At 36.6% G+C, this 25,594-nt stretch overlaps 1 protein-coding gene across 1 annotated transcript in view; it reads left to right on the top strand.

Annotated features, from left to right (window-relative positions):
• COL21A1 (collagen type XXI alpha 1 chain) overlaps positions 1-25,594 on the top strand; it is a 233,169-nt gene that overhangs the window by 118,403 nt on the left and 89,172 nt on the right. Inside the window, exons 4-10 of the mRNA XM_034991134.1 lie at positions 3,531-3,699; positions 3,793-4,009; positions 6,574-6,747; positions 7,987-8,064; positions 9,794-9,802; positions 10,109-10,192; positions 17,064-17,126. Of these exons, the coding sequence (XP_034847025.1) occupies positions 3,531-3,699; positions 3,793-4,009; positions 6,574-6,747; positions 7,987-8,064; positions 9,794-9,802; positions 10,109-10,192; positions 17,064-17,126 (794 nt within the window). The remainder of the gene's footprint in view (positions 1-3,530; positions 3,700-3,792; positions 4,010-6,573; positions 6,748-7,986; positions 8,065-9,793; positions 9,803-10,108; positions 10,193-17,063; positions 17,127-25,594) is intronic.

Raw genomic sequence — 25,594 nt, 5'->3', positions numbered from 1 at the left:
TTACATTCCTACCAGCAGTGGATAAGGGTTTCTTTTTCTCCTCATCCTTGCCAACACTTGTTTTTTCTTGTCTTTTTGATTTTAGTCATCCTGACGGGTGTAAGGTGCTATCTCATTGAGGTTTTGATTTGTCTCTCCCTGATGATTAGTGATATTGAGCATCTTTTCGTATGTCTATGTCTTCTTTGGAAAAATGTCTCTTCGTGTCCTCTATTTTTTTAATTAGATTGTTTGTTTCTTTGGTATTGAGTTTTAAGTTCTTTATATATTTTGGATATTAACCCCTTTTATTGTATATGTCATTTGCAAATACCTTCTCCCATTCTAAAATAAACTGAAAGTGGATTAAAGACCCAAATGTGAAACTTGAAACCATAAAAATCCTAGAAGAGATCACAGGCCATGGCAACAATTTTCTAGATACTTCTTACCTCCCAAGGCAAGGGAAACAAAAGCAAAAATAAATCAACCAAACTAAAAAGCAAGTATTACTGGCTCCCAGGGTTTAAAATAAATAGAGTGACCTTTGCTCCTCTGAGAAAGCATTCCTATCCTGAATATTCTGAACATACTGGAATAAAATGAAGTTAAAACTGTGTAGATGGTGTAGAAATAATTTGTGAACGTCGGTCTTCTGTTTTCTTTACCCTTGCTCCTGAATGCATTCCTTTAAAATAACTTGGTTTATCTGGATTGTTCTAATTACCTGTTGTAAGTATTATAACAAGCTCCCAACTGAGTCTCTCTTTGCATTTGATTTTCCTCGTACTTAAAATTATAGTTCTCACATTTCACTTTTTATTTCCAGTTTCCATATTTTTGTCTGGATGTGGTTTGTATACTTAAACATAGATTTCTTTTTTCTACACAATGGGGAAATTAATTATTTACCTCTCTTTCCTCAAATTTGTGCAGAAATTGTTCATTGGTAATCAAAGTAGCATTTTATATGTGGAACCTTCTTTTACCTCTTTCCTATAGCTAGGTATATACAAACATAAAAACTGTATTTGAGCATTTTAACTACATTTTTTTTCACTTCCCATGTGTTAAGATACTGTTCTTGCAGGTGAATGAATTGGGAAGAAAAATTACCTTCAAGTAAACATAATTATTTAAATCTATACTTCTTAATGAGATGTGCTAGGTAGTAATGAAAACATGGCTATATTGTACATTTTTGATTTCACAAGCTGTGCCACACTGTTTCCCCATAAAATTTTGGGTATTACAAGATAGTGTAAAGGACTTTGTTAGAGCAAAGGGATGAACACAATGCTTGCTTTATCCCCTGCACTTGCATGCCATTTTGGAGTTACAAAGCACTTTCACATACATCATCGCATTTGATCCTCAGACAAACCCTGTGAAGGAGATCATTATTCTCCCTTCACAGATGAGAATCCAGAGGTTCAGGAGAGGTTAAGAGAGAGGCTTCAGTCTAAACCTCATGTTCTTGTCTTAAGTCTGAGATCTTAATCCAACATCTTATAATTTCTCATTTGTAAGGAAAATGAAAGGAGCAATTCAAGTCTGAATATTTTTATGATGTAATGTTTTCTTTTCAGCTGAACTTCTTTTGCAGTTTTAAATCAAATGCATCTGACATGAGGCTTCATGTATTGTTCTGCATATTCCCCCCACCCCCGCCACTGCCTGCCAAAAAAGAACCCCTGCATCATGACATAAAATACTTAGTTTTATTAATTGATTTATGATTTAAACTGTATAATAGATTGTTACTAGAAACACTTAGACCCTGCTTCTCATGTTTTCATGTGGAGGGATTTCAGCTAGGCTAACTCTTCTGGTCTCTCTCCCACCCTTTTTTAGCTCCTTACCACTGAATGAGAAAATCAGTTTTCAGATGAGTGAGTGTGATAAAAGTAGCTGGTCATGGTTGGCCAAGAGCCTTCAGCTCTCTTCTCCTTGGATCAGTGTGTCTGTGGAGCTAGTGTGTTTTGGTTTCCTCTGTAGACCAGGTGTGAACTTAGTGGGCAGGCCCTGTTTCTAAGGAGGGATAGGGAGTAAGTCAGCCCTGTGCTTCTGGGGTGGTGTGAGGGGGTTCATTATGGTGTGCATCTACCAAACTCACTGGATCACATGTCCAACCAACATCTGTTTGCCTCATTCCTGTATCTCCTCATCACTTAGCTCCAAGCTTACCAGAGGAAGAAGGATGTAATTCATTGGGTTACTTCAAAACTTAGGATTTAAGACCTGAAGAGAAAAATGCCCCTCCTTTTCCAGGAATACTTATAATTTTATTTATATCAAACCTTTATTTTATTTTCCAATATTCTATGGTATAAATTATGACTGTACATGTTGGGCTAATAAAATCCATCTCGTTACTTTTCATTGTATTATAAATATGATACTATTCCCTCTTAATGTTGTGTAAGAGGGTGATTATCTTAAAGAGGTTTAGTGGAGTTCTTGTTTTATTTTGTTAGCTGCTCTATAAAATATAAGCAGTCATGCTCAATGTATATATTATATGAGGGCCTTGGAAGAATCTGAAAATATTGCAACATTTCTACAATATAACAGCTTAATATCATTTCAACCATATAAAAATTTCCACGTAATTTCAGATACTAGTTTCCCAGCAAGTGAAAAGCATGCCATATTTTTATAATTTATACAGATGACTGTATAATGCAAATATTAATGATTCTTTTTTTTTCTAAAGATTTTTGTTTATTTATTTAAGAGAGAGCAAGAGAGCACAGAGTTAGAGTGAGAGGGAGAAGCAGGTCCCTGCTGAGCAGAGAGCCCAATGCTGGGCTCCATCTCAGGACTCTGAGATCATGACTTGAGTTGAAGGCAGACATTTAACCGACTGAGCCACCCAGGTGCCCTTTAATGATTATTCTTAAGGAAATAGTCTTTATATAAATATGATTAATATAATTAATTACAGATGAGCTAATAGGCCCATTTCAAGAACTTTCATGAACAGAAAAGACACAGTTTTTTCCAGAGTAATAGAACCAATGTTATTTGAATTATAGGATTATCATCTGCTAAAACTGGAAAGAATATCAAGAATGACGCTTTTATTTTTTTACCCCTCAAATGCTGGGAATGCAAGAAAGAAATCTTAGAGTTAATCTCTTAGATCCAAGAAATTTAAGAGTTATGCAAAGTCATGTGACTAATTAATAGTAAATCCTGGATGAGACTTGTCAATGCCATTCCAGTATTCTACCCCACAGGTATTAAGTTGCCCAATGTTCAAAATAGTGATTTATAAATGTCAGCATAGTGTTCTTAAAGCAATCTATTAACAAATGTTTCTCTTCTAATTCTGTTTTACTTTTATCCCCTTTTAGGGGGAAAATAACATTTGAGACTTCAAATGTCAGAAACACTCCTGCACATTTTCTCAAAATGCATTTACATCCATTTATATGCATTTGTGTGCATATATAGATTTTATAATTATTTTCTCTAATATTTCTCATTTTCTTGTTGAAGTAATCCATGATTAATCAATGTTTACTGCTTTTGCTTTGGATTTATAGAATCTGTCTGTCCAACACGAATTCCAGTGGCAGCTCGTGATGAGAAAGGGTTTGATATTCTTTTAGGCTTGGGTGTAAAGAAAAAGGTTAAGAAAAGAATCATGCTTTCACCAACAAAGATAAAAGGATATGAAGTGACATCAAAAGTTGACTTATCAGAATTCACAAGGTATATGTTATGTGTTGATATAAACTTTTTTTTATATATGTCTATAGACATGTTGAGAATTCTTTAAGCTTATGCACATTCTTCTTTTTCTAGCAATGTTTTCCCTGAAGGTCTTCCTCCATCATATGTATTTGTCTCCACTCAGAGATTTAAGGTCAAGAAAATGTGGGATCTATGGAGAATTTTAACCATTGATGGAAGGCCACAAATAGCTGTTACCTTAAATGGTGTGGATAAAACGTTACTATTTATAACAACCAGCATAATTAATGGCTCACAAGTGGTCACTTTTGCTGACTCTCAAGTTAAGGTAAAAATGCCTGGGTATGATTATGATGGTATTGCTGGGGGAATCACCACCAGGTTTGTGTGTGTTGGAGGAAGAGAGCCATAATTTTAACATGGCTGAAAAGATACTGACTTCATAGTTTAATGTTGCTTTATTGAATAAAAGCAACAAATGAAAGGGGCGCCTGGGTGGCTCAGTTGGTTAAGCGACTGTCTTCAGCTCAGGTTATGATCCTGGAGTCCCGGGATCGAGTCCCACATCGGGCTCCCTGCTCAGCAGGGGGTCTGCTTCTCCCTCTGCCCTCTTCCCTCTCGTGCTCTCTGTCTCTCATTCTCTCCCTCTCAAATAAATAAATAAAATCTTAAAAAAAAAAAAACAACAACAACAAATGAAGGAAAGTTGTTTCTTAGATGGGATTAAGGAGTGGGGGGACCTTACATTTTTTGAGTACCTGCTATTAGATGCCAGAAACATTTAATTATAATATCCACCCAACGCAGAAGCCATTGCTCTCACTGTACAGACCAAAAAAAAAAAAAAAAGTTTAAAGTATATTAAGTTCCATCTCAAAGTAACACAGCTAGTAAGTGGTGGCATCAGGAATTGAAGTTAAGTCTCATCAGTTTCAAAGTCATGTTGGTCCATCTTACACTGCCATGTCCTATAAGATACTGAGATAAAGACATTTGTTAGAACCTTAAATACAGGTAGATAATGAGTGCAGAATTCCCATTTATTAGGAGAATGCTTTGTTTTCCCCAAAGGAGCCTATATTTAGTAAAATTGATAAACTAAAGATAAAAGTGTATTTTTCAAGTCAAATGTGTTCAGAATACAGATGCAGTGATAGAAAGTTATGTTTTGATCATTATTATAATTATAGTCTAAGAGTATATAATTTAGGAAATGTACAAGGTTGTATATGAAATTATGCCACCTGTATAATTTATTTGGTAAGCAGATTAAATTTCTTAAAAATTTGGCTGCCATTTTTATTAAAGTCAATATGCTAGGTTCTGTAAGAAATCACAAATGAGTAAGGCCTGTTTCACACCTTCAAGGAACTTATTTATAATGGAAGAGTGAAGGCCTCTGGTATCTAACAGAAGTACAGGTATTAATGGAGTGTAGGGGTAAAAGTAGATTCTAACACAATATGTAGGCAAGTCTTATTAATGAGATGCTTTTTGGGCTGGACCTTGAAGAAGATAGGATTTTGATGAAGAGAGCGAAGGACATGTAAGTCAGTGGTTCAGTACTGAGTAGTCATGTGTAGTAAAATGCGGGGTTTTTATTTAAAGAAGAGGAAGTGGTGTCCCCTGTGTCTGGAGTATAAGATACATGAAAGAAAAAGCTAACAAGGTGCAAGTTCAATTTGTGGGGATCTGGAAAGCATACAAAGGGTTTTGGGCTTCATCCAGTGGATGACAGGATTTCATCAAAAAGTCTTGAATCATAGGTGTGTCATGGTCAAAGCTGCTCTCTCTTCTCCTTCTCCTTTTTCTTTCATAAAAAATATTTTCATCTGTATCCTGAAATTGCTCTAGGCCTGGAAATCCAGAAATTAATAAGATGGCATCTTCTCTGACAGAATTCTAGTGAGAGAGATTAATTGTAGTGGAGGTATGAAGGATGGCTTAGAGAGGGAAGAGTTAGAGATATGTTCGAAATTATTCAGATAAGGCAAGATATCCATGAACATAAACTATGGCAATGAAAATGTTTGAAATGGTGAAGTGAATTTGAGTCATTTAAGAGACATATTTGGTAGAACTTTGCATCTGGTTCTTATTGCAACTGAGGGAAAGGCAAGAGGTAAACACACTTATTGCAGTTTAGAAACTGAGGATATTATTATTCAAGGAAAACTGAGAGGAAGAAAGTTTTGGGGATAGTTCAAGTTCATTTTGCTACACTCTCCCTCAGGCTGATTGTGAAATATCCTGGTAAAACTATACTAGCTAGTATTAGAATTATAGATCTCATATGTAGGAAAGAGGTTCAGGCTCTTGTAGATATGGGAGATATTCTATAGAGGTAATATTGACCTGTAAGATTAGATAAGATAATCAAAGGGGAGAATGAAAAAGGTCAGTGACAGATCCGTGGGTTAATGACCTCATCAAAAGGCAGGTGAGGAAGAGAAGCCCTTGAAGAAATAGAGAATGAGCAATTGGAGAAGAAGAAATGAAGATGATCAAGATGGTTTCAGTCATGGAAGTTGAATGAGAATATCAAGGAAGATGGACTAGTTAAGGATCTAAAGTTGCAATGAATAGGATGAGGAATAGGAGAAGCCACTTGGATTCAGAGATTAGGAATCTATTTGTGACCTTGAGGGAGTTGTTTCAATAAATTGTTTGATACATCTACTTACATGTAATGGATATGTAATGGAAAGTATGGCTTCATAAATTAATTGGTGGGTAGAATTTGAGACCCAGCTTGGATCAGGGTGAATTAGTATATAATACAACCAGTCTGTGTGGTGTGGATTTATGGTTGGCAGCAAAGGAATGGGAACAAAGAAAAAGAAAGATTGTTAGGAATTTTACTTATGAATCTTCCATACTTTCTTCCTGTAGATATTATTTGATGAAGGCTGGCATCAAATTCGTCTCTTAGTAGCAGAACAAGATGTGACTCTGTATATTGATGATCAACAAATTGAAAACAAGCCATTACATCCAGTTTTAGGGATCTTCATCAGCGGGCAAACTCAAATCGGAAAGTATTCTGGGAAAGAAGAAACCGTTCAGGTGGATAAAAAATGATTTGCTTTTTGCATTGTATAAAGTGAGCTTTTGCTATCCTTTGTGATAGTATTTATCACATTTAACTGTATTTAACTTAATTATTAATTCCTTTAAGACACTTAAACAAAATGTGATCAGTTTATTAGTGGAATTGTGTGTTTGTGTGTATGAAAATGCAAAGTTAGACTTAATATATAGGAATTCTTTTTTTTTTTTTAAAGATTTTATTTATTTATTTGAGAGAGAGAATGAGAGAGGGGAGGGTCAGAGGGAGAAGCAGACTCCCTGCCGAGCAGGGAGCCCGACGTGGGACTCGATCCAGGGACTCCAGGATCATGACCTGAGCCGAAGGCAGTCGCTTAACCAACTGAGCCACCCAGGCGCCCAATATATAGGAATTCTTAGAAAACTTTTCCCCTGGGTTCAGGGTAGAAATCTACATTCTTATGAAACATTAATTTCATATTTCCCAGGAGAAGCATAGATTAAATAATAACTTGGAAAAGAGACTGTGATTAGAGCTGTGAGTCGGGAGGTATAAAATTTCTCTGCAGCTGTGAGGTTACGATCAGATTAATGCATTTCAGGATTCTTAAAACTGTTACTTTTTTATATTTTTTAAAAAGTGGAGTATCTGTGTGGGTTGAGAAATGTGTATATAAAAAGATAGCCATTTCTTGGACAATCCCTTATTTGAAAACGTGTACTTTCCCACTCTGTTTCTATTAAGGGAAGACTGTCATATTCAAATTACACCATGCTCTCTATATATTAATGTTACATGTCAGAGTAAATATTTAAATAGCAACAGGTGCTTGGACTACTCATCACACAACACTCCATGCCAGCAACTAAATCTCTGAAACTAAAGATGACTTCTTAAACTCACTCTTTTGTAATCAGAAATGTTGGAGACATTTAGGATAAACACAGAAGGCCTGGGAAAGCTTTTAAGTGTCCTAGGAAATGCTCTCTAGGCTAGCTCTTAATATAGAGATACTAAAAAAGCTCCAGTGGGTTTCCGAAGGAAATTAAAGTTTTGTTTTTGGTGCTAGAGTTTTCCTTATGAATTATGTTGCATCCCATCTTTAAACTGTATGTTAGGTATTTAAATTTCACATTACTATTTTTTAGCTAGGTGCTGTGATTTAAGCCTTCCATGACTGCTCATGTAGTTGGGTCGCTCTTACGAAGCAATTAGCTTGGGCCTCAATTTTAACCTGATGGGGTTTATGTTCCTAGTTTGATGTCCAGAAGTTGCGAATCTACTGTGACCCAGAACAGAACAACCGAGAGACAGCATGCGAGATTCCTGGATTTGTGAGTAGGATGGATTCTTTCTCCCAAGTGTTTCCTTCAGTACTTTCAGAGCAATAAATAAAAGATAATATGTGAGGCTTAATTTAATATACAGAGTTAATTTGTTTGTTGTCAGTGCAATTAAAGTTACATTGATTAAAACATACTTTGAGGTTCATAATTGAAATAAAATGATAATTTTATTTCACTGTGCAAGTGTGAATGGAGGAGCACAAGGAAAGGTTTTCTTCACACCTCAGAGTGTGAGGTTTCCGGTACTCAAGTGAAGCAGGACTGGACCTGCTCTAGGAAAGTCTAGGATTCTTTGAATATCTGGAGTATCCAGAGTGTAAAATACATTTCTATGCTTAATTAAATGTGTGGATAGAATACCCCACACAGCACAATTCTAGAGAATAGGAAGTGATTCATTTTCCTGTTCACCAACATATTTTCTCACACCATAATGAATATACAGGTTTCTTTTTGTTGTTGTTACCTAAGGAAGATTTTCTTGTATTTCAAGGATATAGTAACTTTCCATTTATGTAGCTATTTTCATTAATGTGTTAGGAGGAAAAAATGATAAGCTAAAATGTTAGAGTTTGATTATATACGTGTGCTTGTGGTGTGTGTGTGTGTGTGTGTGTGTAATCCTTTTCCCCTTGGGCAAAAAAAAATATATTTTTGTAATGCAAATAAGATAGGACGTTTTAAACTTTTTATAGTGTGGATTCCCAGTGACCTTTGAGCTCATGTGATAGTTCTTTTAGTTTGTAAAGTCATACTACCATCATCTTTTTTTCCTATCAAATGGAATAACCTACAAATCCATATGTTCTGAAAACTTGAGGACATAGGGCAGTACGTTTAAATGCTCTATAATAATATCAACCATGGAACCTTTTAGAAATGATTCATTCTTGGTGTTTTAGAGAGGTAATTGTTTAAACACTATAATTTTTATTTTAGATACTTATAACTTGAAATACAGACCTCTAATCTCTCCTAAAAGTATTAATATGTGATTACATTCTGAGAGTCCATTTTATATACTTTATTTATTGATATTTCTGCATTGATGTTATGACCATTACCCTCCCACATCATAAAAGCACAAGAATAGATAGTAGATTTTGAGTTCTCACAGTCACTTTTTTTGTGTTTTTATGTCTCCTTCCTTACTTTCAGGTGTGACTTCATGTAGCATACCTTTTGCATCTTTATTCCCACTTTCTCATTTTCTGATTTAATTTTTATTGTCTGGAAAGATTATTAACCTTTTTAAAATCGTGTATTATTCAGTAAGAAGCAAATTGTTTAGTGAGGAGGTCTCCTAAAGTTAAATGCAGAAAATTTAATGCATGGAATTTGTGACTTTCTTAGATGTGTTTTGGCTTTTTCCTCTGGTTTTTATATGACTTCCAGAAAGTTCAAAAGAGCATATAAATCTCACCCTGGAGTATTTTTGCTCCTGCGTGACCATTACACCAAGCAGCTTTGGCATTTCCATTTTCTCGTTCTGCTCTTCATTGTTGTTCATGTCCTTACTTTATTCTACTGTAAATGTCATCATAACGTGTGTTAATGTCATTTTTTTAGGACAGTGGCACGTACATGTTTTAGTTCTTGCTGGTTTTGATACTTCATGTATCTAGAACCTGGACAATAAAATATCTATAAATTAGGAAGATAATTTAGAAATTTAAAAGTGTCCTTTAAAACACATTCATTGTTGTTTTTCTTTCAGAATGGTGAGGTAGGCCTGGAAACTATTATTCTCCTTAAGGTAATATTTGTATTGTGGGACTGTTTAGCTTCCTTCCATCAACTGTAAGTACATTAGACCAATAGAACTCATTTTTATGTAGTTTGAGTGCATTTAGTTTTCATAGTTTGTGATTCAGAATTTCTTAATGGATTGTGCTAAACAAAATTGGAAAGCAGATGTAAGATATCTTTACAGTTTCATAAAGACATTCAGACACCTACACATACTTATGTACATATAGATATACATGTGTCTTTCCATGTTTGTTGTTGATTGCCGTTTTTGTCTCTCTAGTGCCTCAATGGTCCCAGTGATGTAGGTTCAACTCCAGCTCCCTGTGTTTGTCCTCCAGGAAAACCAGGACTGCAAGGCCCCAAAGTGAGTAATACCTAACTTTTTTTTTTTTTTTTGGTTAAAACACACAAACAGCCGAGCAAATGCACAAAATTCCTAGTCACCACTGATGCTATTGTGAAATTTCTACGTAATGCCTTAGAACAGTCTAAAACCTTAGTTTTAGTGATTTTTTTTAAAAAAGTGTATTCCAATCTATACTTGCGTTTGAACCTAGAACTGATACCCTTGGCCCAGAGTAAAGTGAGGGAGGGGAGTGTTTTTAATTTATTTGCTGGTTTGTCTTTTTTTCCCAAACACTGCTGCCAAATTCCCAGAATGATACCTCCTTACAACCTCATAAAAAAATGAAGAAATGGCATTTGTTGAGATATGTTTCTAAATCCTTAGTTTGTCAAAATGATTTTCAGATAGAAAAATAAAGTAGAAATATTAAAGTTGATTTCAGTGTTATGTTTGGTGTCTAATTCTAAAAATAGAGGCATATATATCAATTTTACTTAATCATGTAATAATAACTTTTAGGGAGTATGTTCTGTTAGTCATGTTCATATATGCACATGTTCCACTTGTATCTATTAATTTATGTGTATAGAGTTTGTGTATATAAACATTTACATAATTGTGTATACATTTTTATATGATTGGAGCCATGATGTACATGCCATTTTATAACTAGTTACTTTTTGTATAACTAAATAGTCTGAATATGTTTCTATGCTATTAAGTATGAATGACTGTTTTTAAGTTGATACTTCCTGTGGGATCACTTAGACCCAGTTTGATACTGAGATATTAAGTGGTTTGTCTACTATACATAAATCTTGCTCATCTTTTTTTTTTAGGATTTATTTATTTATTTTAGAGCTTGAATAAGTGGGGGGGGGGTGGCTGAAAGAGAGTGAGAATCTTAAGCAGGCTCCTTGCCAAGTACTCAGCCTGACAGGGGGCTTGATCTCATGACCCTGAGATCATGACCTGAGCCAAAATCAAGAGTTGTTCACTTAACTGACTGAGCCACCCAGGCGCCCCTAAATCTTATTCATTTAATATTTTAAAATATCACTCAGATAAAAATAATGTCTAACTTGGAAGCAGATATGACTCTCTAGCCAAAAAGATTGTTTTATGTATTGATCATTTATTGCTTGAGATGCCGAAGCAATAATTACTAATTTTTGTTAAATATGAATTGTAATGTTCATTTAGATGGAATTTCCCTAGTGTTTCAGTCACCATGACTGAAAAATTTAGCTTTTAAACTGCTCATCTAAGGTAATTTGTTTCCTCCCATCTTTCATGCATGTTTCTCCCATCCATTTTTTTTATTTAAATTCAATTAGCCAACATATAGTACATCAGTAGTTGCTGATGTAGCATTCAATGATTCATCAGTTGCATATAACATGCTCATCACATTTTTATGTGATAGCTCATGACCTACTTCAGGACTCGCATTAAAATCAATAAAAGAAATGTAATTTAAGAAATAATATATATTCATTATTTCATTCAAAGTAAATCTATTTGGCTGGGAATTTGAAATCAGTATATTAAAATCAATTTACTATTATAAACTATTTTTAGATTGCATTTAGGTAAGTTAATCCAGGTGTTCTTTGTTCTCTAGTGAAAGCAACTGCATGTTATTTAGGGTGCCTTGACATAAAGAAGAAATGCCTATAGGATACTCTTGGGAGAATACACCTTGTAAGACAACTTGGTGTGATCTACCAGCAGACTTCTTTTTAAAAAGTATATATTTATATACACATATATCTACACACATCTATACACACACACACACACATATAGTTTATTCCACTTGGAATATTATGCATAAAAATGATTTGATCTGTAAGAGATATAATATGGAAATCAGGTGCACATAATGTCTGACCTCTCAAAGCCCCGCATGCTTTTCTGACTCCCGGGGAGGTTCAGGCCACCCCCAGGATCTCTAAAAGACTGTTCACTTTTGGGGAGGCATCAGATATATCTGATGTTTTCTGAATTTTTACTAGTGGTCTATTAGGTGTCTTGAAGTGACATCAATTTTTATTCATGTATGTTCCTACAGCAGATTCTTAGCACGGCCTTTGTCTTCTCTGGTCAAGCCTCTGATATCGAGTATTTCCAAGTTTCATGTGTTCCTCATTTTCATTTTCATTTTTTTTCTTAGTCATAATCTCATGCTATTGCCACCTACTACTTTAAGTGAAATTGCAGTTTTCCACCAATCTTTAAATTGGCGTGCCGTCTTGATCTGCTTTCCATTTTCTTCAGAAAATCTGGCTGGAGGACAGGAACACACACACACACTCTCTCTCTCTCTCTCTTCCATCCCTTTAGGGCTCTTTCCCCTGGAAGTGGTTCTTTACCCACATCAGGGACCTGTATGTGAAAAACAGAATCCCTAGCAACACTCTGAGTTGTATTTTCTTTAGAGAATTTCTGGCTTGGGGAATTAACAGGGTTTTAATTAGATTAGCAGAACTGGAACTAAAATAGATGAAGACATTTTCCTATAGATCCAGCTGAAACTTATTGGCCATTTTTGTTAGATGCTCTCTGGAAAGTTTTACAGATGTCCACCAAACAAAATTACCTGTGAAGAACAGATCTCGTCTTCCTGTTAACCAGAAATAGAGTTCTGGGAGCTGAGAGTTGAGTCCTCAGACTGAAACAGGAGAAATTGCTGTGTGGATAGGTGGGTCAGTGCTTATTTAAAGATAAACTCATCTGTTTAAAATTCTTTGAGTTTCCAAAAGATATGACAACCCTATTGGAAAGACAGGTCAAAATAACTATGGTTTCCTATACCTAGACTTACCATGGCATTATAACTCTACAATAAGCATAGAAATATATATATTACTGGATTATGAGTTCCTTGAAGAATAGCTAATTCATTTTGTATCCCTAATATCAAACATAGGGAGTGATTAAATTAATAAATCTGTTGGAATACTTTATATATGCAGGCAGCTCACAATGAAGTTTAATACAAACTAAATTCTCCTTTGGAATTCCAATATCTAACACAGTGCTTAATGGTAATAATTTTTTATTTAATGAATTATAAAATCATTGATTCACCCCTTTTCCCAGTTAACCGATATGGGATGCCTTGTTGTGATACGAAAGATCCAGGCAATCCCCAATTTACAAACCCCCCTTTCAAAGGACCTTTGCATGTGAATGGCAACTTCTTCCCCCACTTCAGTAGTAGGAACATTTCTGGGGACAAACTCCCCACATTTGATCTAAACTTGATGTTCGATCTATTGTTTCTGAAGTGGAAAGAAGGCGTTTTTTCTTCTTTTTAGGAAGGAACAATTTCTTATGAATCCTTTTCTCTGAAATACCACCCTCTCTATCACTGTATCTCTGTTGATTTCCTTTGTTTCACCCTCCAGATACCACCATTAGAGATTCATTCAGGCTATCAAAGTATCCTCTGTTTAAAATACAAAAGCCTTTGGAAAATTTCAGGGGCCACTGGGCATTCACATTTTTATGTTAATTTTCCCAGACTAAGTGGATTCCTTCTAGCCTGAAAGAGTGGGTGTTTGAGTTTTGAGGGAGGGAAGAGGTTGGTTTAGGAAAAGGGAATAGGTCTTAGGTCAGATACTCCTGCAGAGTCTGGAGGGTAGAATGAAGGCACAAGGAGTTTTGAGAAGAAGGCTTGAACACATGCTATTTGCGCCTTGGTGAAGAGTTCCAAAGACATTTGTTTTAGATGAGCAACGGAAAATAGTATCTTGCTTTTGCAAGCACAATTGTTTCTTACTTTGATTATTCATATTTACACTACTTGAGAGGCCACATTCAGAGATGTTTCAGCTTCATCCGTGACATTTCCACTCCTGTCAACAACTCAAAAATCCTGTGGCACAAGTTCAATTCAACATATGTAAGTACTGCTTTTCAGCTGAACACATAGTTTTTAAAATTCAAAATGTGCAAATGTTTCAGCTAAATTAGAAGAAAGTGGATTGGGAATTTAGTCACAATTGTACAATAATAGGTCCTATGTCTCATTTAATGTATTTGGAAATTGTTTTCTGTATTAAGTTTGCTAACAGTCCCCAGGTCTGGTTCTAATCAGCATATGCATTTTAATGTGGGCAGGGATAGTAGTGTTTAGGAGCATGGACTCTGGAGCTGAACTGGCTGAGTCCAAGTGTCATCTCCACTACTGCGGTGTGACCTTGAACAAGTGACTTAACCTTCTGGGGCCTCAGTTTGTGTATATAAAAAATGAGAATAATAAAATTGCTTGCTTCATGGGTTTATTATGAGGATTAAGTAATTTAGCATATGTAAATCAAGGTAGAGCATTGACTTTTATTACAGTAATACAATTGAATTTTTATTCTGATTGGTCGTGTCTGTCTGTATTTTCCCAATTTTATGGAAACAACACCAAACCTTCCTCAGTTTTTGCAAATAAATCAATAGGGCAATAGAATAACCGGTAAAACCTACCAGCAATAATAGAACCTGCAAAAGAGATTATTTTCCCTCTTGGGGCTGTTCACCAATGTTATGGTCCTTTTGAAGTCACATTGGATTTATCTTGTGAGTGATTTTTTTTGTTTTTGTTTTTTTTGTTTTGGAAACTTAGTGTTAAAACACAAATTTCATTTCTTCTTTTACCAAAGCTGTATTCCAGCTTCATCACAGTAGATGATAAACCCTCTCAGATCCTTTTGATATACTAGATTTTGCTGATAATAATACTCTGCAAGTAAAGGGGGTCATTAACAGGAAATATGATTTAAAATAAATCAATCCACAAATAGTTATTGAATCCCTACTTGATACGCAGCATTGTCAACCCTCCCCACCCCCTCAAAAAAGGGGGAAAATAAAGACACTGTTCTCAAGAAGTTTCAATCCAAATGATAAATTAAGACTAATCAAGGGAAAACTGAGAAAACTCTGCTTATGAATAAGGGATCAGTGATAGGAGCTGCTATAGCATTTCAATAGAAAAAGACTTCAAGGAAAAAAGAAATAATGGATTCTTAAGTGGAAAAGGAAGAAAAACTTGGGTCAGGAGAAGAAAAGATGGAATTTGTTGAAAGATAGCAAGTGCCTGGGTGGCTCAGTCATTAAGCACCTGCCTTTGGCTCAGGTCAGGATCCCAGGGTCCTGGGATTGAGCCCCGCATCGGGCTCCCTGCTCCGTGGGAAGCCTGCTTCTCCCTCTCCCACTCCCCCTGCTTGTGTTCCCTCTCTCGCTGTGTCTCTCTCTGCCAAATAAATAAATAAAATCTTTTAAAAAAAAAGATAGAGTCCAATTTGAACAGGGATAAAGGATGGCAGAGAGGCTAGAGATTAAGGTGGATCCTCTCAAAATAAGAGAAAAACTCCAACTCCCTAGAGAACCAGAATGTTACTCCTTAATGCCCAGCTAACACTGGAAGTCCTTGGGTTAGAACTATAAATTCTGTTTCTTCAGCAAGACAGGACATGTTTCAGCATTATTTTTCTCCCTGGATTTACACTGTTCTTTCTCTATTTCTTTTAAAAATAACATTTCCTTTCTTCTCAGCCCTTCCCCATGCTTTGTCTCTTGGGCAGCTCCTAAGTGAAAAGCCCAACCCCCCTTCATTGGCCACTTAATAGAGTTAACATAGTTCTTTCCATTTTTCCTGTTATGTTTCAGGAACAACTCTCCGTGGCCAGTAGCCTGAAGTAGTATTTCAGATCTTCAAATCTGGCTCTGTGAAAGTACCCTTAGTATTGGTGTTTAGTTAATTTATAATTTTTGGGGTCCTGTGTGAATGAGTTCTTAATGTAAATAATGACTTGACTGAAATCAGCTGCCTTGCCTCTCTGCAGAAGTTTACTGGTACTGATGGCTGAGACTTCATGTTTTTAAGCAAGATGCCCCATGTGGATCTCATGGATTCAGCAATAGATTAATATGATAGTAATTTTGAAGTATTTTTTAGAATTAAATTATACAACACCCTCACCTCACAAAAAATGTTGCTTTCATTGCCTTTTTTCATGGGTGGTGACTATCTGAACGGTCAGTATTGGCCATTGGGCAACATACTAGAGTTTCATAGAATGTGCCTGGGTTAATTGTCGTATTGTATGGTTTAATGTTCTTTGGACATCCTTGGTTTGGGGGGGTTTGCAAAGGTCATTTCTTCATTTCTTAGTCCCTGTGTTCAAGGACTATGGGGGTTGGGCAGAGTTGTCTGGCTTGGGCCTCGCTCTCATATAAATACTCAGATTTAAAAATTTTAACATTATGTTAAATAAAGTTATAAATATAGGCAAAGAGACACATCAACTAGAATAAAAGAAATGACTGTCATGCAGCTTTAAACTTGAGTCCTGTGTATAAGATCATATAGCCTGTGGACTTTTTTTTTAAATAAATAATTGCAAATTGAATTATTACATCATAGGTCATTGATATCTGTTGTGTAATGTTGAGAATAGAATTAAGTCTAAATAGAAGAGAATTATGAGAGAAAAATGGCTGGCATTGAGACCATATTTGCTACAACACTTCAGTTCAGAATTCTAAAAATGTATCCTGACATTAATATTGACATTTTACATTGGTGAAGAGTACTTTACTTGTTATACCTGGTGTGCTCACAGAAATAAATCATTGAAAATTTTATATAATAAAAAGACTTTATTTGGTAAAGTGGGCATTTAAAATATGCCATTACTTTTGTAACCCTATTTTGGGATGTCTGTTGTTGTGTTCTTCTTCCTTCTTCCTCCTCCTTTCTTCTTTCTTCTTCTTAAATATACAAAGAGCTACAAATCATGGAATTAGCTTGAACCTTGAAGGGTTCTGACAGCAGCAGTGTGGGTGGTGGTTTTGGACTGAGAATTTTTTTTTTTTTCCTTTCTAGGGTGAACCTGGACAGCCTGGGAACCCTGGCTACCCTGGACAATCTGGTCAAGATGGTAAGCCTGTGAGTACTGAAAGCTTAGTCATCTCCAGTACTGGGATTATGGTGTCAAAGTAGAAATTGCACTGGGCTAAGTTAAACAGGCAAGGGAGACTTTACTTAAGACTACTCTAATAGGGAGAGATTGAACTCCACTCACTGAAACAAAGAAATGGAGGGTTCTTGGGTACTGGCGTGAGCTAGTGGAAAAGTACTGGAGGACTTTAGGCTGTTGATCAGTGGGATGGAGCAAATTGAGTTATCCTGAGTTTGGCACATTTTCCTCTGTGATTAGGCCATCTGTCTTTGCTAATTGGCACTCACCAAAGTTAGGGTACTACCATCCCACAGAGACTGGAAGATCTGGGTACTTATCTTTCTGGATGATTGTATTTCAAAGGGACGGCTCCTAGGTCCTTGAGAAAGACATTCCTTGCTAGTTGTAAAACTGACAAGAAGCTTTTAAAAAGGTTTGCCACTCAAAGGGTCAGAGAAAGAATTTATAATTACAAATTTTCTGGAGTGAATGCTCTAAGAAAAGGGAGATCAGGGGCTTAGAATCAGGAAGAAGTCTGTCTGAAGTTTAGTTAAGCAGAAGAGAACATTAAGCCTGGCTTGGTCAATAGAATCAACGTTCTAGTCACTTAATAGTCGAGTTACTCCAAAATTGCATACATCTTTGTTACATTTAAGAAGTTGTCCAGTGAGTATTGATGAATAGCTAGGTTCAGAAATCTTTTATCTTTTCCCTTTTTGTCTATGAAAGTTTTCAAAAAAAATCTTTTTAAAAGAGATATTTCCTAAGGACATATATGCACTGGAATATACTTATAATCTGAAAAAACTAATATCCTCTAAGTTTCAAGAGAACTTTAGGAACATTTTTGAATTAAGGAAACATAAAGCAAATCTACTTGAAGGCATTCTAGGCAAATATTTTCAGGTAGTTCAGCTCTCAACATGTGTATAACAGTAAATAAACATTAGGAATTTGCCTTTAAATGTTAAATAATTGTCACCAAAAAAGTATCTCCTAAGAGTCTTTTTTTTTTTAAGAGGGAAAATGGGGAGGGGCAGAGAAGGAGAGTATCTTAAATAGGCTCCATGCCCAGTGTGGAACCCGACGCAGGGCTTGATCTCACAACCCTGGGATCATGACCTGAGCCGAAATCAAGAGTGGATGCTTAATCGACTGAAGCACCCAGGCGCCCCTAAGGGATTTTCTTTATCATGAGACATTAACCTCTTGCCATGAAAGATGGAAAGGTTTGTATTGTGAGTCAGTAATGTTTAAGGAATGAAGGAACCACAGCCTAATGGTTAAACCATCAGTACCCCAACCATCACTCTACAGGAGCTTGTTAGTCCCTGAGAGAGGTTTGCTGACAAACTTAATACAAAAATACAGCCAACTTTTGAAGAAGTAGTGATGTATTGCAGCCTTTTATGCCAATGTTGTGTGGGAAAAGTGTTAAATATACAGGTGAACCTCTCTAGAGAGAGACTGTCAAAGAAGGGAGTCTGAAGAGGGCACAAGATGGTGACCAAACGAAGCTGTGGAGAGCTGAGGAGCTGCCGGGTGACTGGGGCAACACTGCTCTACAGACCCCCCTGAATACATTCTACATGTGATGGCAATGCTTTTGGGAATTTTGGGATAGGAAGTGACTTGACCTGGATTATGTTTTAGAAAGATACATATAAATATCAGGTGGAGAGTAGAATATGTAGGGCAAGAGTGGAAGCAGGATATTTCACAGTTCTAAGGGAGAAGTAAAAGTGTCTTGGACTAGAGCAATGTGGTGAAAGGGAAGATAAGTGGTCGTATTCTGGATTATTTTTTAATGTAAAGCTGGCCAGAAGTGTGTCAAATTAGATGTGGGGCATGAGAGAGAGAGTCAGGGAAAACTCAGAGGATCTCTGTGTGAACAGCTTACTGAGCTGGACAGCAGTGGGGGAGGATGCCTTGTTGTCTTCTGGGATGCCCCTCGTGTCTCCTAGGATGCTGGAGAGAGGAATCTTGAGTTCAAGAATATATTTGAGAATGAAAATACACAGTTTGGACTCCTTGGCATGTAGATTGACCTATCTAAAGCCACCAGAGTGGATGAGATCATTTAGAGAGTAATCACAGATAAGTGGAGAAGGGAAGGGGGCAATGGACTGAATCTCAGGCTGTCTTCAGAGGAAAAAGAGGATGAGGATGCAGCCAAGGAAATTGGGAAAGAAAGACCAGGTAAAGTAGGAGGAAAACCAGGAGAGGGTTTCATCCAGGAGCCTGGTGAAGAAAGCATTTTGAGAAGGGAGTGCTCAGTTGTGTCATTGTTGCTAAGATGCTGAGAAAAATGAGCTCTATGCCTAGACCACCAGATTTACTATATGGCAGTATTGAGGCCCTTGACAAATGGGGTTTATGGTGGGTGGGTACAAAAGTTGGCTTGAAATGGGTTCAAGAGACGGTGTGAGATAAAGTGATGATTGAATATGGAAGCTTTTTCTAAGGAGTAGAATGAGGATCAGATAAATAGAGCAGTTGCATGGTTAGTTTGTGGGATAAAAGGAGGGTCTTTTAAAAGATGGGAGGTGTTATAACATGGTTTTATGATGATGAAAATGAGCAGAAGGGAAAAAAAATCAATGATTTGGGAGATAAGGGATATTTGCAGGAAGAAAATCCTTAGGTAGGTGGGAAGGTGTTGGTATAGTATGGACAGTTGAACCTTTATGTGGGGTAGAAGGCCAAGCTGATAAGTACAGAAGTGGCCAGGTGGTGATTTGCAGGAAAGAAGATGAAAAATTTATCATCAGATTGCTTCTATTTGAATTGAATGAAACAAATAGGTTCTAAACTAACATCTCCTCTTTGCCTTTATCCTTAACTCTTGTTACCTGCCAACATTTTCCTTGTGGTTCCTTCTATCCCATCCTTTTCTCACTTTAACTTAAAAGTGTCATGTGACTTGGCTGCATTCTCTCACTGCACCTCCTTAGTCCCACTGAAGATACTGCCAGAGACCCTGTGTGAGTTCTCCCCTAATCACTCTGGGTGGGAGGCGTTTTATAAATGTGACCCCTTCTCTGTCTGAAGACCCCTACCTTTCCTGGGACCTACTCTGTCTATTGCTGGCAGCTTTGGTGCTGGTCTCACTCCAAGGCAAACACACGTGACATGCTGCCATGGTAATGATACAGAGCTCCTGGCACCTGGTAATGATACAGAGCTCCACTGACAGCACTACTAAATTATTTAGGCTTTGGTCTTTTTTTAGTGGTGAAAAGCCCTGGGCAGTATATGGAGGTGAGTGGTGAGCAAGCCCTTCACAGGCCATCAGCTCTAGTGTGCTTTTTTTTTTTTTTTTTTTTTTTTAAATATTTTGCCATAAACAAAGTACTGGAAATTAGTTGTAATAAGCCTGATACAATAATCTTGGATATTACTCTGTGACTTTTATTTCAGGTATAATACACTTGTTATCTCATCCTATTCAGTACATGCATATGTTTGTGTGCGTATATGATTTTATGTATTAACATAGGTATAGCTTTGTAGTACCTGATATTGGATGTTAGATGATATTAGGCAATATCTGATGTGAGAGAAAGAACAAAGAGAATAATGTCCACCTCCTAATCTTAAGACCTGTGAATATGTTAGATTAGGAACTTTGCATATATGATGAAATCAAGGATCTTGAGATGCAGAAATTATCCTGCAGAAATTTATCTGAGTGGCCCGGTAAAATCACAAGGATCCTTGTAGGAGGGAGGCAGGAGCATCAGAGTCAGAGGAGGAGATGTAATGACAGAAGCAGAGATCAGGATGAGGTGACCATGAGCCAAGGAATGTCTGCAGCATCCAGAAGCTAGTAAAGGGAAGGAACACATTTTCCCCTAGAACCTTTAGAAGGAATGCTGCCCCGTTGACATCATGAGTTTAGCTCCCTAAGACAATGTTGGATTTCTGACCTCCAGAATATAAGTGTGTGTTGTTTTAAGCCATTATGTGTGGGGTAATTTGTTACAGCAGCAATAAGAAACTGATTCACTAATATAAATCTTATTTACCCAAAGGTATGACTTTTTTTCCTAAGTGTCTCCCTTTCCCTCTTTCCTTCCTCCTAGGAGATAGGAGGTTGGGTGGCCAGGCAGGAAGAGAAAGTGAGTCTGGGAGCCAGAACAGCTGAGGGTCATTAGTATGTGTCCAGGGCCAGTGCACAGCGGGAGTGGGTAGGTGTGGGTGGAGTCTCTGGCTGGCGATTGAAGCCATCTGGACCAAGGAAATTGGATGGAACAATTCGAAGGGAATTCTGCTTTGTTTGGATTTGGTTCTGTGCAATCCCCTTCAATAAGCAGTCTGAATCTCTTTCACATTATAATCAGGCCAAGTCAACTGAAGCTTTAAATAGGAAATTATTCCACTCTGGAGAAATACTAATTTTCGTAAGGAAAATGCCTTCAAACAAAATTAAAGAGCTGTTTTCAAATTCTTCCCCTCCTTTCTCATTTCTTTATCAGTTAAATGATTTCTATCAGCACTGTCTGAGCTTATTACTGTTTTGCTATTCTATCATTATAGAGAGAGGCAGGGGAAATATTTACATTCCTGCTAGATAATTCAGAGACGTACTATTGGGTAAAGGCGTTATATTGTTATGACTTTGATATTTTTAAGAAGGCCATATATGAAAACATATACTTGGACTATTTTATGATTTTTGTAGAAGATTATATTTTTGTAGTGCTTGTTTCTCCCTGTTTTCTGTAATTATTAATTACTCTTCATGAACCAAAGTACTTCACTCAAACCAAAGCCCTAGCGGTTTGCTGGAGAGATCAGGGGTTGTTTTGCCTTAGTTTGTCTCAGTTTCTTTGGGAAATGAGAATATGGTGCCAGATGAGGCCCAGGTTCTCTCCAATGCTAATTTTCTAAGATCCCATTAAAGCCATCATATTTGCTAAGAGAGAAAGGTAAGTTAGATCAAAACTGTCAGATTCTGGAGGTGATTTTCCATATTATTGACCTTGGGTGATTCTGGAAGACTGATACCACACTGCTACCAATAGACAGAAGTGTAGATTGGTCAGTGGGTCACACTCTGTGATGCAGTGCCTCTCTTTGTCCCCACCCCCCTCTGTGTACCCCTGTCTAGTCTAGAGATTCCAGAAAGTGACTAGCTTTCTATAGACGGTTAAACCTTACAAAAGTGGTAGTCAATACAGATGGGGAATTTCAAAGGTACATGATTTTATCAAACCACAAATAGGGTTGGGACATGTTAGTAGGAGATGAAGTTGTGTAGATAAGAGGGAGAAAGGAGGGGAGATTGAGTAGAGCTCTTTAGGCCATTGTGATGACTTTGGCTTTTAGTTGGAGTGAACTCAGGAGCCACTGGAGGGTCTTGAATAAAGGATTGGGGTGATGTAACTTACATTTTTAAAAAATTACTCTGACTTCTGAGTTGAGAATAGATTTTAGGGTAATGAGGGCAAAAGCCAGGGAGATGAGTCCAGAGGCTCTTGAAATAATCCAGGAGTTCTAAGATGATGGCAGTTAACATCAGGATGGTAAGTAGGGAGGTAAAGAGAACTGCTGACTTTTGGGGGGTATTTTGAAGTTGGAGCTGACAGGATTTGATGATGTACTGCTTGAGTTTGTAGGAAAGAAGTCAAAGGAGACTCAGTGAGATATGGAAGGATGGATAGAAAAACTTGGGCAAGGGAAATCAAGAGTTTGGTTTAGGATATATTAAATTTTTGTCAGAAGGTCAAGTGGAGAATTTTTTATTATTATTAACTAATCTCTACACCCAGTGTGGGGCTCAAATCCACAACCCCAAGATCAAGAGTCGCATGTTCCACTGACTGAGCCAGCCAGGTGCCCCTGTTCGGGTAGAAATTTTAAGTGGTATTTGAATATAGAAGTCTGACATTCAGAGTGAGTTCCTTTTTTGTTAATTGTCCTTTTTTGTCCTTTTCCCATTTTGTGTATGAATGATAGTATTTTGAATGTTGATCAGTTGATTAGTAAGAGCTTCCTACATATTAAGAGAATTAGTCCTTTGACGTATATGTTGTAAATGTTTCTCCTAATTATTTATTTGGTTTATAGTTTTTTTAATTTTTAACAATGTAAAATTTTCTCACAATCAAAAGTTTTGTTATTTCTTCCAGTGTTTTTTTTTTTTTTTTTAGTATTACTCTATTCATTTACTTTATTATGATTTTTAAGAATTTTTAATTCTCGATTTCACTTTTGGAATTTATTTTGGCACTTGGGGAGATACAGAGATCCAAAAGGATTTGGCGAACTTGGAGAATGGCTACTCTAACATAGTGAAATTCAACCCAAATAAACGTATGGCTCTTACTTGTCTGGGACATGTTATTTAAATTTAACCTTGGTGAAAAGGGATCAGCATTTGTAATGGGGCTGCCTGAAAGGCTGATGCAATTTTTGGCATTGTTAGTAAATATGTAACATCTGTATTGAGCAAGATGACAGTCCTGCTTCTGAAGTGTTAGGATTGGTTTAGCCTGCTATATTTCAGGGATTTGTAGGACTTGGATTTCATTTAGAAGAGAGAAATGGGGAGAGAGTAAGAACTCAGAAGAATGTCTGTCAGGGGAGAATTGACTGAACCTTGGGTATAATTCAAGCAAGAGATGCTGTTTTAAAATGGTCGAGAATGATGGTAGAGAATAGGAAGAAGAGGAAGAAAACTAGAAGTTAGGCTTGCAGAGTAAGCTTGACAGGAGGTGAGTAATTAATAGTAGAACAATGGGACCCATGGGACAAGTTTTTATGTTTTCCTCTTTCAGACTCTTAACTGAATATGGTGCCAGTTGTGGACTCAACAGTTTAAGAGCTGTGGGGAATTTGGGGCTGAGTGCCATGAATTCAGATTAAGACCTGGAAAATGGGGTACATGAGGTTACAAGCCAAAGGAATGGCTGTTATTTAGCTTGGAAAAGAAAATTGTAAGAGGTGGCTTAATGATGAAGTGTATGAAACATTTGTCTAGAGAAAGCAGTTTCTACCTGAGCTCTCACTTCACCTCATTTTGGATTCCTTTAGCAAAAAGATTTATTGTCTCATTGTCTCCCGGTACCATAAAACACACACGCACACACACATCCCTCATGAGAGGCTCACTGGTAGACTAAAATATGGACCATTTGCCTCAAATGAATTCTCTTACACTTGGGCAATTTATCTTTTCTATAACAAAATGTGATTTAAATCTTTTCTGTAAAGCTTTCCTAGACAAAGCTTTGTCGACTGATTTTTTCTCCAGCACTCCCCATGTGTAAATCTCATGTATGGATCTCTCCATGTTTTCCTCATGGGCCTCTAAATAGACTACTTATTTTTTATACAGTATTGATAGTATATACAATAATGATGTGTATGTAGATAGTACATAGTATTATTATTTGTGTATTAAATTCTTCAAGGAATTATTCCTCTGCACTGCTCTTCCTTTAGTGTTGCTTTGAACTTATCACTTCAGAAAGCTTCCCTGTCTATTCTTTACCTCCCATAGCATCTTTCTTAGAACTTAGCTCAGGTGTAATTTTACGTATATTACTGGGATCTATTAGTCAAGTAATTTGAGCAGACAGTTCAGGCATATATACTACTTGACTAACAGTTGGGTTAGGTGGCAAACAAACGAGTATCTATATTAGCTATATATGAAAAGACTGAGATTTATGAATATTTTTGGAATTTAGTTGTGTGGAACTATAAAGAGTACCCATGGCAAGAAGAATCCACAGTGGACATTAAAAATATACACTTGATTTTGGTTACTTAGTTACCCTGGCTGTGTACTGAAGGGTATCTGTGGGAATTTTGGAAAACAGAAGAAAATTATGTAATAGAATAAACTTTGAATCACATTTTTACATTTCAAAAAGAAGAGTGACATCCAAAATGATTTCTCTGGATTTTATTCTCATTTTTAGAGTTTAAAATACTTAAAGGAAATTACTTAAGAAGATCTGTATATTGAGATTGGCAGGATAATTTATGGTCTGATTAGAATTGGGCTCAGAAGAGATTGTGAGCCTTGCATATTGGATGATTTTTATTTCCTTAATTTCCATTTCAGTGCTATACATCTTTCCTGGAGCATTGTAACTATGAATCATGGAGGAAAATTAAATTGATTCTGTATTCTCCAACCCTACAATTTGGCAGTGAGAATATTTTTTTCCTAAAAATGACTCATTTACAAAGAGACTTTCTGTGAACATGGAAAAGACTTTACTGTCAGAAGTCTTGCACATGGGGGCAGGGTGGATATTTAGATCTGCTAATAATTGCAAAATGGCAAAATTAATGTCAGACAGTATTGATCAAAGATCATGTGAAAATGGTACTCCCACTGGAAAACATAGAAGCTTGTGTATTAAGAAAAATAAAAACTCCTTAAGCTCTATGGAAAGCTTATCATGTTTCCTGTTTCAGGGCATTTTTTCTTGTTTAA

The sequence above is a fragment of the Mirounga leonina genome, unplaced genomic scaffold, assembly GCF_011800145.1.
Source record: "Mirounga leonina isolate KUSES-001 unplaced genomic scaffold, KU_Mleo_1.0 Mir_53, whole genome shotgun sequence".
Classification (NCBI taxonomy): Eukaryota; Metazoa; Chordata; class Mammalia; order Carnivora; family Phocidae; genus Mirounga; species Mirounga leonina.
This window is presented reverse-complemented; position numbering and strand designations above follow the sequence as displayed.